General features: G+C 44.3%; 1 protein-coding gene across 1 annotated transcript in view; it reads right to left on the bottom strand.

The window, feature by feature from the left end:
• The window catches only part of SLC10A6 (solute carrier family 10 member 6), a 55522-nt gene that overhangs the window by 25199 nt on the left and 13232 nt on the right, over window positions 1–17091 (bottom strand). Inside the window, exon 3 of the mRNA XM_029599204.1 lies at window positions 4005–4093. Within this exon, the coding sequence (XP_029455064.1) occupies window positions 4005–4093 (89 nt within the window). The remainder of the gene's footprint in view (window positions 1–4004; window positions 4094–17091) is intronic.

Here is a 17091-nt window from a genome sequence, read left to right as displayed (position 1 = left end):
TACTTTTGAAAAAGAATCTTTACCATTTTTGGGGTATATCATTTCTAAGCAAGGTTTTCAAATGGATCCCACTAATTAAAATGCATTCAAGAATGGCCCCAGCCTAGTGGTCTATGTGCACTCCAGCGATTCCTTGGATTCGCAAACTACTATCGTAGTTTCATTCAGAACCTTTCCAAGTTGGCTGCGCCCCTTACTGCACTCACTCGTAAAGGGGCAAACATCAAGGCCTGGCCTTTAGAGGCTGTTGAAACTTTTCAGGCTATAAAAGAATCCTTCCTACAATAACCTTGCCTCCGACATCCTGACGCCAGATGTCCATTTACAGTAGAGGTTGATGCCTCTGCTGAAGGAGTAGGAGCTGTCCTGAGCCAAAATAACACATCAGGGAAGTCTCCTCCGTGCTCCTATTTCTCTAGAAAACTTTCTCCAGCTGAATGCAATTATTCCATTGGTGACAAGGAACTTCTAGCCATCAAGCTCGCGTTCAAAGAGTGGCGACAGTGGTTGGAAGTGGCACAACACTGTATCACTGTCTTCACGGACCACAAGAACTTGGTATATCTCCAACAAGCTCAACGCTTGAACCTGCGTCAGGCTCGCTGGGTGCTTTTTTTTCGAATTTGAACTACGGTATCGACCCACTAATAAGAACATCAAGGCTGATGCACTGTCTCGATCTTTCTCCAATGTTGACATTGAGGAGTCAATTCAAAATATTATTGACCCAGCTTGCATTATCCTCTCCACAACAATCACGGTCCCACCTGGCAAGACTGTGGTGGCTAAGAGGCTTCGTAATAAAGTATTAAAATGGGGAGTTCTCCGTTCCAGATTATATTTGGATGACACCCCAGGCCGCCTCTACCTATGCCCTTCCCGGTGCCTTCACCGGAAGCTCAGCTTACCGCAGTACAGTTGCGGCAGCTCTGGATTCACACCCAGCATATGCTCCGGAAAGCTGCCCACATCGCCAAGAAATTTGCTGACAAGCATCAGTGATCAGCTCCACGGTTTTGTCCAGGAGAGAAAGTGGGGCTTAGTACCCAGCACATCCAGTTGCGAGTTCCTTCCATGTGATTGGCCCCACATTATATTGGACCTTTTCCTGTACTGCAACAGATTGGTCCTGTGACTTACCAACTCCATTTGCCGGCCACCTTGAGGATACATAACTCCTTCCATGTGTCCCTTCTGAAGCCATTGGTCCTCACTTGGCCTTCCGGGAAAGTTCCCGAAGTTCCACAACATAGGGCTGAGGATGAGACCATATACCAAGTACAGGAGGTTCTGGATGTCCGGAAATGAGGCAAAACCTGGGAATACCTTCTAGCATGGGAAGGATCCGGACCTGAAGAGAATTCTTGGGAGCCTGCTAAGAATATACTGGACAAGTCTCTTCTCACGAACATTCACGCTGCACACCCTGGAAAACCCAAGCCTTCTAGGGGGAGGCCTAAAGGAGGGGGTATTATTAGGACGGGCGGCCCGCAACCAGGGCCGGGTGTCATGGCAGCCTTCTTTTTTGCTTTCCTTATGGCTGCTGCCGCTGCCAAGCCCGGCCGCATGGTTCCTTTCGGCCGGGCTGGCTCCTCCCCCTCTGCCTCTGCTAAGAGTCGCGCTCGCGGCTGAAGACTCCGCCCTCTGGTTCCTGTATTTAAGGCAAGGTCTAACACTCAGACCTTGCCTTGGTATTGAGGCTCTGTGCTTGGTTCCTGTGTTCCGTGTTCCTGGATTTGCTCCTCGTCCCGCTTCTGCTTCTCCACCTCGTTGGATTGATTCTTTGGCTTCTGACCTTCGGACCAGCGGTGGTGATTTTCTGGTGTTGACTTGGACTGGCTTTGGCCCCTTCTCCTGTGTTAATTCTGGACTGGCTTTGGCCCCTTCTCCTGTGTTAATCCTGCACTGGCTTCGGACCACTCTCCTATGGTGCCCCTGGATTGGCTTCGGATCACTCTCCTGTCTGCTCCTGGACTGGCTCTCGACCTCTCTCTGGAATTTGATCCTTGGACCGGCTTTGGACTATCCTTCAATGTCTACTCCCGGACTGATTACGACCTGCTGGAGGCGCCAGCCATCTGGAACCTACGACCTGCAGGAGGCGCCTGCATCCAGACTATCTTCAGTCTTCAGGGAGTCTCCTAAGTCCCAGCGGCCGTGTTCCTACGGGTTCCTCTTGGGGGGATCACAAGCTTCCAGGGTGAAGTCTTCATCTAACATCTACATCAGCAGGCCTTGCCATCCGACGGTAGAGACCAAAGAGGGTTGACTCCCTTTTTGGTAGCGCTGACTCTACCTCAGAACAGAGGTCCACTTTCTGAATCATAACAATGTATATATGTGTGTGTGTGTGTGTGTGTGTGTGAGAAAAAGAGAGAGCTTTTAGCTGTTAAGCACTGTCTCTAAGGAATTCTTTATTACTAAACATTCACAGTGAATCTAGCTATCTTTTGTTCAAAAAAAATTAAAAAACTTGGCTTTTTGCTCTTGCATTGCCAGATTAGGTCCTCATCATTGTTCCAGGAGAAACATTAACAGGTCTTTCAGTCAAATGCTCTGGTCTGGAGTTACAGGCCTTCCAAACTGAGGCCTGGATTTATCAAATTGCGTTAAATATTGCCTGCGATAGAAAAAGGGGTGTTACTGCCAGAATGTGGTATTTCCTACCTACAACCACAAGAGAGAGAGAAAATAATGCCCTCACACTAGATAGGTATTTATATCCCTCTGGGAGGCCACTTAGTAACTCGAGGTGAGGTTTAGGTATTAGTATAGGGGTTAGGGGCCACTTTGACATTCAAAGTGAGACGTACGAACAGAACAGTGCTCTCTAGTGAAGATTTGATGAACCTCAGACTGAGGACACTCAGCCAAAGCTGAGATTTGTGCAATGTTCTCTAAAACTAGCTTGATGGACTCTCTACCTGGTAACATCAAGCTAGGTTGAGAGAACATTGCACAAATCTCAGCTTTGGCTGAGTGTCCTCACTCCGAGGGTCATCAAATCTTCACTAGAGAGCACTGTTCTGTTCATAAGTCTCACTTTGAATGTCAAAGTGGCCCCTAGCCCATACACTAATACCTAAACCTCACCTCGAGTTAATAAGTGGGCCTCCCATAGGGATATAAATACCTATCCCATCTGAGGTTCCTGATGGAAAATCAGTGTTAAAGCCATGTGAATAGGGCTTCACAAAATGGGTAAACCCAGCCCACTTCCATCCCTAATTCCTCCTCTTTTTCAGATTTGCATCGCATCATACAATATGGTGCTATCGCATGCATTAACGGTGCTTTTCACATGCAATAAAGCCTTAACGCATTTTGATAAATGAAGGGGTGAATTAGATAAAGGTAGAAAGAAGGGTGTTGCAAGGTGAGAGTTTCTGATAGTACATTATTTTATTTCATTATGTGGGTTTAGTTTGTATGGTACTATTTATTTTATTTGAATAGCATTCTATTAATTTCATTGTACTGTGTTTTATTAATGCATTGTTCCATGGAATCTGCTGTAGTCTGCATCAGAAAGACAAAATATTAAAACAAATAAATAAGCAAAATTAATCATTTTAATGTGAAAAACATACATTCAACTAATGTTATATTTGTTACAGATTGAGTTTGTTCCAATATACTTAAGTACAAGATACAGTAGGAATTGTGAAACAGGACTTTATTTAAAGATACGAGGCTTTCCATCTTGTCACAGCTTGAGAGAGGGAGTGAGAAGCATCTCCTCAGTGAAAAATCAGTGAGAACAGAAACTGAATAAAAAGACAACTATCACACAATACCTGAACCCCTAAAACAGAATAGTGCTTCACGTTGGCGACAGTATGTTTTAACATTTGGCTGTTGTATATTTTATTTATTTATTTAAATATTAGTATCCTGCTCTAGCAACATTTCTAGGCAGCGGTTAACAACAGTCACCTCTCTTCCACTAAGTTTTTCAGGCACAATGATCTTGCTTTAACCAAGAATAAAAAATCATGACTTACTTTTGAAATTAATTTTGCTACTTTTGGCCACTTGTAGTTTATAAGCACTCCACCACTGATTGGTACAACAAGGCTTAGAAGTGTAATACCTACAGAAAGTGGAAGGAAAGAAAGAGATGTAGTGCTAGTAGAAGCAACCTTCAGACAATTTGCTAAATATTTATTTATTTATTTATTTATTTAGCATTTTTTTATATACCGAGGTATAGCAGAGTTGCCTTCACTCCGGTTTACATACAGAAACAACATGTTACATAGAACGATGTATGAAGATTACAATTTAAAATTAATGATAGTAAATATTCATATTACAATGAAGAAATTATGTCCTCAGTAATAGATGTTTTGCATTGATTATTGGGGGAGATTGGGGATGATAAAACTTGCCAAAAATGAATAAAAAGTATAAACATGCAGGGGTGTTACTAGAAAGATCCGGGGCACGGGCCCATAGGTGCTTTCCTCCTTCCACCCCCACTCCCCATCCTGTGTTGCCAACTTTTCCACAGATCAGGATTGGACACTTGAAGACTGGGGGGAGGGGGGTGGAACACTTGATTTTGCTCTCATTTGGATAAATTTGCCACCACTGCCCCTGAAGCTGCCTCTTCTTTCTTCCTTCTGTTCCTTTTATTCCAGCATCTCCAGGATAGTGGCCATGGACAATCTACCAATGGATTAACAGAACCAACAGGGCTATCAATGAGCAATGCCTTCATGATTCTATTTGAAACACCATAAGAATGACGGAGCATGATCTGCACAGATGCATGCATTCTATGAATTGTGTATGCACATGCGAATTATGGGTTCATTGCTCATTTTTCCCAAAGTGCTAGAAACATGAGTGCATCATTCGTCCACACCCTTCACTGATCTCTTCCTATGGTGCACTCACAGTGGGCTAAGGGATCCAGACACAACACACAGCCACTTACATACAGCCTTTGGATTACGGTATTGTAGGTATTTAAAAATTGTGATGTCTTTAATTTGATGCTGAAAACAAATCGACAGCCAATCTTCTGAAAAAAGTGAATTACAATTACAATGCAGTAAACCTTTAATTATCAAAACAGTACTAACTGCCAGCACTCACATTAACAACCCTACCTATGAAAAGGCAACACTGCAAATATTACACCAGGCCCTAAAACATTAATACATCTACTGTTAGGAAAACAGAATAAGTCAGGCTGCCTCAGATACCTATACAGAAACTATAATCTAGTAGAATACTTCACCTCAGTCACACGTGCAGAACACAGAAAGATACACCAAACACGGAATAAAGTGACCATTTTTGTCAAATCACAAGCCACAGGTAAGAGTTAAGGATAACTGTTCTAAATGAAAAACATTGTCAGCTGGCGTACCTAAGATGTCCGCGTTTTCCTCTATTCTTTTTAATATTTATATGCAGCTGCTCTGTGGAATCATTTCCTCCTATGGAATTGTTTTTAAATTATATGCAGATGACATACAATTAATATCCCCACACAACATGATTGCCCCAGTGACTTCTCTGACTCAGTGTTTAGAGGCCATTAATGACTGGATGAAACAAAATAGGTTGATGCCAAACACTTCCAAATTGAGGTTACGATGGGTAAGTCATTCACAACCTACAGTAATTCTCCCCAGTAGATCCCTGGATGGGGTGCCCCTCTGAGCTAGTTTGAAATGTAGGTATTTCAATTGACATCAACTTTACCTTACAATTACAGTTAAATGCCTTGTTAAAATCCACATTTTCCTAATTGGAAGATTAAAATATATTCTTTCAGGTCAAGATTTTCATTCAATGGCCAAGGCACTTGTAATTTTCTTTATCGACTATTGCAAGTCATTAGATGAAGCATTGCCAACACGTTACATTAAACCATTGCAGCTGCTGCAAAATGCAGCCGCTCGACTCATTCGTCCTTGCCCCTTCAGAAACCATATGTCACCAGTTTTGTTTCAGCTCCTTTGGCTTCCTCTTAACCTATGTGCCTAGATGAACTTTGCATTCTGAGAGAGATGAGCTTTTAGTTATATCCTCACTTAAGGCTGCACGGTTGCAAGCAGCACATAAGCAGGTCTTTTCAGTGCTAAGTCCGTCCTGTGAAACACCTTTCCCCAGGAGTTCTAACTAAGCTCTGATTAGCTTTAAGCCTCATGAAAAAAAGATATAATCTATTCCAATTAGCATTTTCATGATGTCTGCTGTTATGCCACAGACTTGTAATTCAGTATTGTGTTCTGTGATGTTCTGCCAGCATGCGTGTTAGTACATTTTTATGTATTATTGTAACCCGTTTAGAATGGCTAGCAGACAAACACAGAACTGTAAATCTCAATAAGCCAGACTCTGGGGCTGATGCCAAAAATTGAACATTAAAACCTTGTACTGAAATTCAGTGCACAGTTCCTTAACACACAGGCTAATATTTAGGGGTAGATTTTTTAAGGAAGTGTGCGTGGGGTACACTTGTGCACCTTGCGCACGCCAAGCCCTAGGGGATCCCCGATGGCTTTCCCCGTTCCCTCTGAGGCTGCTCCGATTTCGGAGCGGCCTCGGAGAGAACTTTTCTTCTGCTCCCCCCCCCCCCCCCACCTTCCCCTCCCTTTTCCTATGTAACCCACCCTCCAGTCCTACCTAAATCCCCCCCTACCTTATTTCAGTTATTTACACCTGCCTCTGGCGAGTGTATTTTGCGCGCAACGGCCAGCTGCCGGCGCGCCATCCCCCAGCACAGCCGCTGTGCCCGAGGCCTCGGTCCCGCCACCGGACCGCCCCGGACCGGCGTCACGCCCACCCCCAGCCCCCTTCCCGCTCCTTTTTCAAAGCCCCGGGACATACGCGCGTCCCGGGGCTTGCGTGCGCCGCCAAGCCTATGCAAAATAGGCTCGGCGCGCTCAGGAGCAGGTTTACAGGTTACGCACGTAACCCTTTGAAAATCTGCCCCTTATTTTTTTAACGCTGTTATAGATCTGCTCCCCCAGAGGGGAGGAGTTAGCAATCTGTTATGAATCTGGCTGCTGGATACTCCCGTAGAAGGAGGAGTTAACAATCTGTTAGCGATCACCCCGCCAGGAGAAGCGGAGTTAGCACTCTGTTATGGATCTTGCTAAGGAGTAGCAATCTGTTAGTGCTCTGCTCTTTCAGAGGGAAGGAGTAGCAACTTTTATGCTTTGTTCCTGTAGAAAGATGAACCAGCAACCTGTATGATTCCCACGGGGAGATAGCTATCTGATATGGATCAGCTTCTGCAGAGAGAGGAGTAATGATCTGATGTGGGTTGGCTCCCACAGAGTGGCAGATGATAATACCACTCTATTAGTGTAGGAAGTAACACTTAATAGAAATAGTGAATCCCTGGGCCGATGGCAGATGACAGCGCCCTCAAGTGGAGATCCTGAGAGGGACCACTGGCTAGGCTGGAGTATTGAGACAAACACAGTATTGAGACAAACACAGACTGGAAGTAGAACCACCAGAGGTGGCAGTAGTGAGTTGATATGCCCGGCAGGGCTGAAGTCTCTCTGATACTGGAACTATGATCTCTGAGTTGCTGAGCTGTAAGGAGAGACTATAGGTAGTGAGTAGACAGGGCATGCTGGCCACAACCAGTGGTAGATGATACACTCACAATTGTAGATCTCTGTAGTGTCTTCTTTATGCAATAGAGAGTCTTCATTATACAGGAACAGGAGCCGCAGGCGAATACTGGTTTCTATAGGCAGTCTGAAATAGAACTCACAATAACTGTGTATGGGATGGCTTCTGGAATGGAAGAGAGGCTAGAAGAGATTTAGGAACGTAGGCCCTCGTGGAGTGAGTACCGGTTCCTATCTGTTAATCTGTAATAGTAATCCATAATATATAGGTATGCAATATCTTCTGAGGAAGAAGAGAGTATGAGAAAGGAATTAGGAACATAGGCCCTCGTGGAGCGAGTACCGATTCCTATCTGCAATCTGCAATAGTAACTCACGATCTCCGTACCTGCAATAACGTCTTAGACTGAAGGGAGCCTTAGAGATTAGGAACAATGGCCCTCATGGAGTGAGTACCGGTTCCTGTCTGTAATAGGACTCAATGTGTTCACGTCTGCAATCGCCTCCAGGCAATAGGAGTCTTCTGAGTCTTCGGGAACGTAGGCCCTCGAAGAGCGAGTACCAGATCCCGTCCAACAATCTGAAATCAAGAATAGAGAGAGCGGAGCCCCCGAGGAGCGGGTACTCCTGGTAAGTTTGAAAAGGCCGAGCACTGGGGAAGAATTCCCCTTGCTGACTCAGAACGTAGTTGTAAGTAGCGTGGACTGCCGAAGCAAGTCCCGTTGGAGTTCCTTGCTAACTCGCTTGTAGTTAGCAAACAAAGACCTTTTAAATTGAAAACGGATGATGTCATTACGAGAGGATGCCCCCGAGGTTCCCGCCCTTGCTGGTACAAAGTCTGGAGCACGTGTGCACACCTTTACGTCATCAGGAACATGGTGGATCCGTAGCATCAAGCCAGCCCGGGGATACCGGAACCAAGAGGCAGGGAGAAGCCGCGGCTGCATCTGTCTATCTGTCTGAGCCGAAGGCAGTCGCCACAAAGGTAAGAGAGGATGGAGCGAGGGCGAGAATAGGCACGAACACAACAAACGTCCAATCACAAGTTTAAAAAATGTGTACAAATCAGAAAGTGTGAGTAAATTATTAATGTAAAACAAAATATTAATTGTGTGTAAATCATATTTTATGCTCAGAAAACATAGTTTATGTGCACAAATTATGTTTTCCACACATAAAGTATGATTTATGTATATAAAAAATGTGTTCCACACGTAGTTAGGAGTAGAGAGTTTGGAGCATATCTTTTATTGTGCATATTAACTTTTATGCATTTGAGTGCTGGGATATGTACATGGAATTCATATGTGGAATATATGCTTTGTGCACACAAAAACTGCTATTCAGAGCCAAAGGTTTTTTGTGCGCATAAATCATATTTTATGTGCAGAAAGCATGCTTTTTGTGCATACATCATGTTTTCTGCACATAAAATCCCAACTACAGGTCCCAGCAGCAGAACTCCAGGTTCCATGTATAGACTAATATTAGCCTTGGAAACTTTACTCCACTGTGGACTAGGAGTTAAGCCAGCACACCTTTCTGTATGGGGGGTAATAGCCAATGCGCTCATTAGCATGGTATTTCCATGAGAGAGCATTCAGGAATACTCACAGTTCTAGGTACACATTTTTTGTGTGCATAGCTGAATGCTGCATCAGCAGTAAAGTTTGTGCACAAAAAAATGTGCATACCGCTGAGGTTAAATTGTGTGCTCTGCCGGGAACACCTTATTGCATTGGCCTGTCTTTCAGGTAATGCAATAATGGTGCATGAGCGCCCGCTCCCTTAACGTGCACTGATCCACCCCTCTCGGGCACTCAATTTAATATTTAAATCACATGCCGCAGTAAAAAGGAGGCAGTAGGGGAAATAGCGTGCTCTTAGCGCCTCCTCGGCAGCAGGCTCCCAGGAGAGGGGGCTGTCAACCGGTTAGGAAAACGGACGCTCAGTTTTAGAGCGTCCGTTTTCCTAACCTGTGCACAGTCACGGGTTAGGAAACCGGACGCTCATTAATTGAGCGACTATTTTCCTAACCTGACTGCTGGCACCCTTTTTAAAAAAAAAATTGGGGGGGGGGGGGGACATTTCTAATTTTTTAGTTCCTCCGACTTAATACCGCCACAATATTGAGTCGGAGGAAGTACAGAAAAGCAGTATTTTCTGCTTTTCTGTACACTTTTTGGGCTCCTCCAAAATTAATGCCTGCTTGGGGCAGGCGTTAATTTTAGCGAATAAAACTGTGCGCATTGGGTGCACTTTTTTTTTTTTTTGCACCCGGGGGCAATAGATAATAGCGTCATCAACATGCATTTACATGTGATGAACACTATTACCTACGCTCACTATTGGACACGAGTTTTGGATGCGCTAGCCCCTGTTTTGCTTTGGGGTTATGGATGCACATAGAAAACAGTATTGCATTGGCCTGTTTATGCAGTGCAACAATGGAAAAACAGAAACCTCACCATTCTTCATAAAACATCAAACAATAAAATCAAGAACTATAAAACCTCAATTGTAATAATAAAACCATTATAATAAAAATACATATTTTAAAACAGCTGATGAGTACGTAGAATAACATCCAATAATTGAAAACTCATATACCTTTTTAAAAGATTTCCCACTAATGAAAGATTTCAAAACAGCAGACACATGAAATATCACCCAATAGTTAAAACTAATAAGGATTTTAAAAAATCCCCTGCTCTCCATACCTGGGAACTTTTGATTTGAGGTCACACTGAGATTTTCATGGATTAGTGCAGAGAGAGAGAAAAGGGTGCACAAACTTTCTCCTCTCTCTGTCCCACACGTACATGCTCTGATATCCACACAAACATGCCCCCACACACACACGTTTTCTCTCACTTCTGCCAGGCCTGCCTATGGGGAGCATCGCAGATTCACAGGAACCAGGAAAGACTGCAAAAGGAACCCCATTTCACTGCTCCTCCTTGTGTGCCAGCCTCTGCAGCATTTTTGCTGACTTGTGAGGCTGCACTTCCTTTATGCTGATCTTATGGGTTGTGAGATCAGCTTAGAGGAAGTGCCACCTCGCAAATTTTCAATACACTGTATGGTAGGGCTGGCGTACAAGGAGGAGCAGTGAAATGGTCCCAGTTCTTCAGCTCTCCCCAGGCCTGGATCATGCACAGGCTAAGACACAGCATGCAAGGCTGCATGGAGAACTCTGCGCAGTTGTGCATGCATGTATCTTAGTGCTGACTAATGTCCCTGTATGGTTTAAATTTAGTGATAGTGATCTGACCTCTTTTTTTATTTATATTGGAGACATGGATGAAAAAAACATTTTTCAGTTCTTTATTTGACCATGGAAGAAGAAACTGATATGTAGCTGCTATCTGCAATATATACGTTTTTGCCATGGGAATGATCAGGAAATTAAAATTCTCATTCCGGTGCTCTCCACATGCAGGAAGCAAGGAAAAAGGCAATGTATGGATGTAAAATTTAAAGGGATAAATATTCAGATCCGAAGGGCCGGATTTTATAAAGATTACGCGCACCGGGCCTATTTTAAAAAGGCCCGGCGACAGGCATAAAGCCCCAGGACCCGTGTAAGTCTTGGGGCTTGCAAAAAGGGGGCGGAGTGGGGGCGGAGCCAGAGTCTCCAGGTACAGCGGCCATTTGCCGCTGTGCTTGGGATCGCGCATCGGCAGTCGGCCGGCGCGCACAACTTACTTCAGCCCCAGGGCTGAAGTAAGTTTGGAAACAAGAAAGAAAAAAAGAAAAAGGTAGGGGGAAAGGGCAGGGGAGGTAGGGGAAGGGAAGGTGGGTTGGGGGCTAGGGAACGGGGGAAGGCAGAGCGGCTCGAAGTGGGCTCGGCACGCACAAGGTTAACCAGCTAACTCCGCTCCTCCCCGGAATGCCTACCGCCCGCCCAGGAACACCCCTGACTTACCCTGACTTACCCAGCTAAATTCTAGCCAGACAACTTTCCCGATATCTGTCTAAATGGCTTTTGAATACGTACTCCGAATATTTCACTGACCTAAGTGACCTGTGCATATGCGTTTTGTAGCATAACATTAAACAGCTATTGAACACACACTTTTACTGACTCACGCTAAAGCAGTGGATCTTTTTTTAATAAAATCTTAGACAGCCAACCAGATAGTTAGGATTAGATTATTCTATGCACAATTTAAATAGACAGCTTAACTTAGTCTTTACTCACAGTCATAGGAGGCAGCTTTTTCAACTCCAAAAACTTTATTAACAGGCAGAACAATTAAACAAAGTATTACTGTGCATAAACTGGAGATAATAGTAACCAGAACAGTGGGCCACAGCAATAAAGACAGGTAAAATGAGGATTATTCTGCAGGACTAGCTGCTGAATCATACAAGCCAGACAGCGCTACTGGATATACACGAGGAAAGCAGCCAGGATCCTCTGCTTCCAAGTCAGAAGTTAACCCATTAGAGCAAGCTGCACTGAATACTGCAGAAGCAGTGAACATGCAGGGTGACCACCACTTGGTAATATAACAGTAAACAAAGAAACTATGCAAAGTAAAGCATGAACCATAGCATTAGCAAAAGAAACAGAAAGGCTTATGTGGAAGCAGATCACTGTGAAAGCAGGACAATAGTGAATAAATAGAAAAACCCTTGTGAAGACAGGACATAGGGGCTGGAGTGAGGTGCTGTGCAGCCTGTGACTCTAGTGCAGCTGAGCCAATGAATACATACTTGCTCTGGAGCCGCCGCGGCTATTTTCTAGGGGCAGACTTAGGCAGCTACAGAGCTTAGGATCTAGAGCAAGGTGCTTTGACTATTGGCCACTGACTCGCTCTCACTCCTGTTGTGCTGCTCGAGGTTCTGCAGTGGTGAGAATCTAATGCAGGAAGCCCCACATTCCCAGCTCTACCACCACTTCTGTTCTTTCTTCATTAGGTCAGCACAGGAGGATTCAAAGCCAGGCACATGTAGGTAAGCAGCTTCAGCTTACCTACACAGCCTGACTTTCATTCCTTCTTGCTTGCTCTGAGGCAGAAGCAGCTGTTTTTGTGGGACAGACTGAGGCAGCTACAGCCAGAGTAGGGGCTGGAGCAAGATACCATGACCATAAGTTGCCCACTTGCTGTCACTCAAGTTGTGCTGATGCAGGCCCTGCGGCAGTGTGGATCTAAAGCAGGCAAACCCCACATTCCCACCTTCTGCTGTCACCACTATTTTCTCTCAGTCCTCCAGTGATGTCCTAATGAAGAGAGAGAGCGGTGGTGGCCATAGAAGGCAAGAACCTGGGGCTGCCTGTATTAGATCTAAACCACGGGGTGACCAGCAGCCACACAATACCTTATTTCCTCTGTGTACCCAGCGCAGCAGCCTGACTGGTTTACGTGCTGTACCTATATGGCCGGCCAACAGCTTTGGAAGGATGATTCCAGTTTTCTAAAATCAGCAGAAGGCAAGGCTAAACCAATATTGCATTTTGAAAACTGATTCACTGACTGCAGCTATGCTGATCAGTACTCACCAGCCAGAATATGGGGAACACCTAAAGGAGGCAAGCAACATGAGCAGAATCGGAGAGGAAACCGCATGATCAGCCTGACTGGCCTACCAAGGCATGTCTGAAAGCCTGATAGGCCAATTTGCCCCTGCTGTGGATCCATTAATTGGCGTTTCCTGTTGGTAAGTATTAAGGGCCCTCCCTAGTTATTATGACCTTCTGGGTAAATTTGCAGAGTCAAAACCTCTCTTCTCTGTTGGGTCCTATGGGCTATAAGCCTACCCAGTGTTGGCCTCCTGGAGGCAGAGGAGAGAAGCAGAGGTATAAAAATTGAATTAAATTAAATGCTTTTCAAAGGCTTTTGAAAATTGCTACAATATGTGCTATTGAATTGTCAATAGGTTTTAGCCAAGTTAACTGCACTTAACGTGGGTAACTCTATAGGGCAGGTGCTACCCGCTTTGCTGCCCCTGTGCAAGCAATTACCCCCACCACCCCCACCCCCTGTGGATTCTAATGGAGACCATTGTGGGTTCTTCCTTTCTCCTAACAATAACCATATGAGTGTCTGAGCACCATTTATATAGTTGCATTAGGGTTAGAGTACGTTCAGCAGATTCCTGATGGGCAAATCTAGGACCCTTGTTCACAGTAGTGCCAGTAGTGATCATTTTGAGGTAGGGGATGAAGGGGATGATGGACTATCCCTATGAAAAATTGTAATAATGTACTCTCAAAATATACCTAAAAGCATAGGGCCTGAGTTTCAAAAGCATTTACACACTTAAAACTGGATTTTACATGTGTAAATGCACTTTACCTGTGTAAGTGGGCATTTGAAAATTGCTACAAAGTATGTCATTGATTTATCCATAGGTTTCACTTGCCTTAACTGCACTTAAACAGGTAAATGGCTTTTGAAAATTGCTATGACAATATGTCACATTTATATGTGGAACTCCTTTGAAAATTCAGCTCATACACTTTAAATTTTGTCAACTCAAAATATTTCAGATACAGTGCAAAAGCCTCACGGCTGATAGATATATGTCCTGGATACAAGAGAATTAATTATGCACTAGAAAAAAATCCAATCATGCAATAAAATCCAACTGTTTAACATTTAAATTCTATGTAAGAGACATGTCCAGATCAGAAACCTTGAACCGAGTCTCAGAATATTTTAAGCTGATGTTATTATCATTCTCTATCGTCTCTCTCTATCTTCTCTTTCTCTCTCTGGTTTCCTTTTTTCTTTTTTGTCCTTTTATTTTTCTTTGTATTTTTCATGTTTTTATTAGATTTACTACTCAGACTTCTGTTGTGCATATTTTTGTGGCCTTGCTGTTTTAGTGTGTATGCATATTGTAATTCACTGAGATTTGTGGAGCAGCGGAATACAAAGTATTTTAAATAAAAATAAAATTAACAAGTTATTTCGCTTCTCTGTCTTTTTCCTTTAAAGTGAATATTTTAATACTTTCTTTTCCTTCTCTTTCTGCTCTCTTCTCCTGCTTCTGTCTTACTTTTTCCTCCTTTTCACCTCTTCAAATTCTTCCTGCCTGCTCACCTTTCTCTATTTCCCAATCTATTCTCACCTCTTCTTCATGTGCTCTCTTTTCCCTTTCCCACATTATCTTCCTGGATGTCCCTGCCCAACTAATCCAGAGTCTATCAGCCCCATCACTGGTTCTCTCTCCTTCCCTCCTTACCCCATCATGAGTCCTTTCTCCCTCTCCCTCATAATCAATATCCTTACCCTATTCCTCCCTCACATTACCCTCCCTCACATTACCCTATTCCTCCCTCACATTACACTCCCTCACATTACCCTATTCCTCCCTCACATTACCCTATTCCTCCCTCACATTACACTCCCTCACATTACACTCTCCCTTAGTCACCAATAGGGGTGTACAGGGGTAAAAATGTTTTGTTTTTCTTCCGATTGTTTTTGTATTTTTAGGGGGAGGGAGGTGTTCCATGAAATTCATTTTGTTTAATGTTTATTTAATTTCTTTATTTAAAAAAAAACAAAAAAAACCCAAACATTAAAAAAATCCCCAAAAATGGAAAAAAAAAAAAAAAGAAAGGACCCACCACCCATCTGTCCTACCCGAAAAGATACTGGAGTCAAGATCCTCCCTGGCCTCCATTTACCAGGTCCAGGGGGCATCCCTAAATGAGGCCTAGGCCTTGCATGTGCCTAAGTCACAGTAGGTTGCCACAACCTCTGCCTATGCCCTTCACAAGGCCCAGGCTTGGAGTCCAGGTCCCACACCTCAAATTAGGCTCGATACTGGGGCCTACGCTGGATGCCGGGGCCTGGATGCCAGGTCTCGACACCTGGCCTAGGCTAGGCACCGGGCCACCGGCATCAGGCCTGGGCCTAGTTGCGGCCTCAGATCCCTGACAGAGAAGGTAAGTAGGGTGGGGGGAGGGTCAGGAAATTTCCCGACACCGGCAAAATGTTTTGGGCCTGGGTCTTTGCTCGGGTCTCAGCCGAGGACCCAGCATCAGGCTTGGGCTTAGGCCACAGCCCTTGCTTTGGACTTTGGCCTGATGAGTTACTTTTTTTTAAATTTTCAAAACAAAACAAGATTCCAACAAAATTTCTTCTGAATTTAAATTGCTTCATTTTGAAAAGACCCAAAACAAAATAGGAAATTTCATTGTCATTTCTCCTGAATGAACATTCCTAGTCCCCTGTTCCCCCTGGCCACTGCCCCACATCCTCTGTCCTTCAGTTCCTGGTCCTCTTTCCTAATCCTTTTCCTCCATTCTGGGTCCTTTTTCCTTCTCCTTAATCCCCATGCTCTCTCTCTCTCTCTCTCTGCTCCCCATCCCAGGTTCAATCTTTCCTCTCCTCAATTCCCAGAATGCTTTCACCAGATTCCTATCCGTTGATTCCCAGAAAGCCCTTCCCAACCTTAGAAAACTCTTCCCGCATGCTTCTCCCACCCCAGAAGGCCCTTGCCATATCCCCTGAAAATTTCTGCCCGTGTTCCCACATCACCCCAAGAAGGCTCTCTCTTCATTACTCCCTCCCAAAACCTCTCACACATCCCCTTGCTAGTTCCCCTGATCCTCACTGCCCTGTAATCCCCAGCGCAGACTGGCCTCCTCCTGATCCCCCTCAATCAGCAGAAGGAGCAGCTCTTAACACAGTGTCAACTTCCTGTGCTGTGTGGGTCCAGTCTCACGGTATGAGTCATGTGGATTCCATAGACCTTGTGCTTCATACCGTGAGACTGGCCCCCTCACATTACAGGAAGTTGATGCTGTGTAAGCATCACTCCTACTGTGACAGCAGGATTGAGAGGGTATGATGAGAAATGGAAAGGATAAGCAAGGTTCTGCACTGCTTAGCTTCTATGGTATGGCTCAGTTTTGTGATTTATTTATTTTATTTATTTATTTAACAACTTTTTTATCCCAACATTCCTGGGTACATCATATCGGTTTACATGGAACTAAGAGAAATACAGTGAACGGGGGGAGTGGAAGAAACGGGGGTATAATAGGGTAAAGGCATAACAGCAGAAGTGTAATGGATGCAACTAACAAGAGAAGTAATATTATATAATGAAAGTTATAATAATAATAAACATAAAATAATATAAAAGAAACAAGAAATAGTTAGCATAATGATAATCACATGGAGGATAATAACGGGATGACATAAAATAAATTTACTTGATAATAATAACGTGGGAGGGTGATGCATGGGAGGGTGATGCATGGGCATAGCTTGATGCATGGGAGAGTGATGCATGGGCATAGCGCCCATAGTGCACAGGTACCACCAACTTTAAAATGGGATGTGCCGTGCACCACCATCACTGCGTGCACATCTAGGAGAGCAGCAAAAGAGAAAAGAAAGAGGCCCACGAGGTCACCTGTGGACCCAATCTCGTCAGCAGCCAAGAAGAGGAAAAGGCCTGCGAGGCTGCCAGCAGACTCCATCCCATCGGCGGCCAAAGAAAGAAGAGGTCTGGG

Source organism: Rhinatrema bivittatum, chromosome 1 (genome assembly GCF_901001135.1).
Source record: "Rhinatrema bivittatum chromosome 1, aRhiBiv1.1, whole genome shotgun sequence".
Lineage (NCBI taxonomy): Eukaryota > Metazoa > Chordata > Amphibia > Gymnophiona > Rhinatrematidae > Rhinatrema > Rhinatrema bivittatum.
The sequence above is the reverse complement of the archived record's forward strand: the minus strand, read 5'-3'. Positions and strand labels throughout refer to the sequence as shown.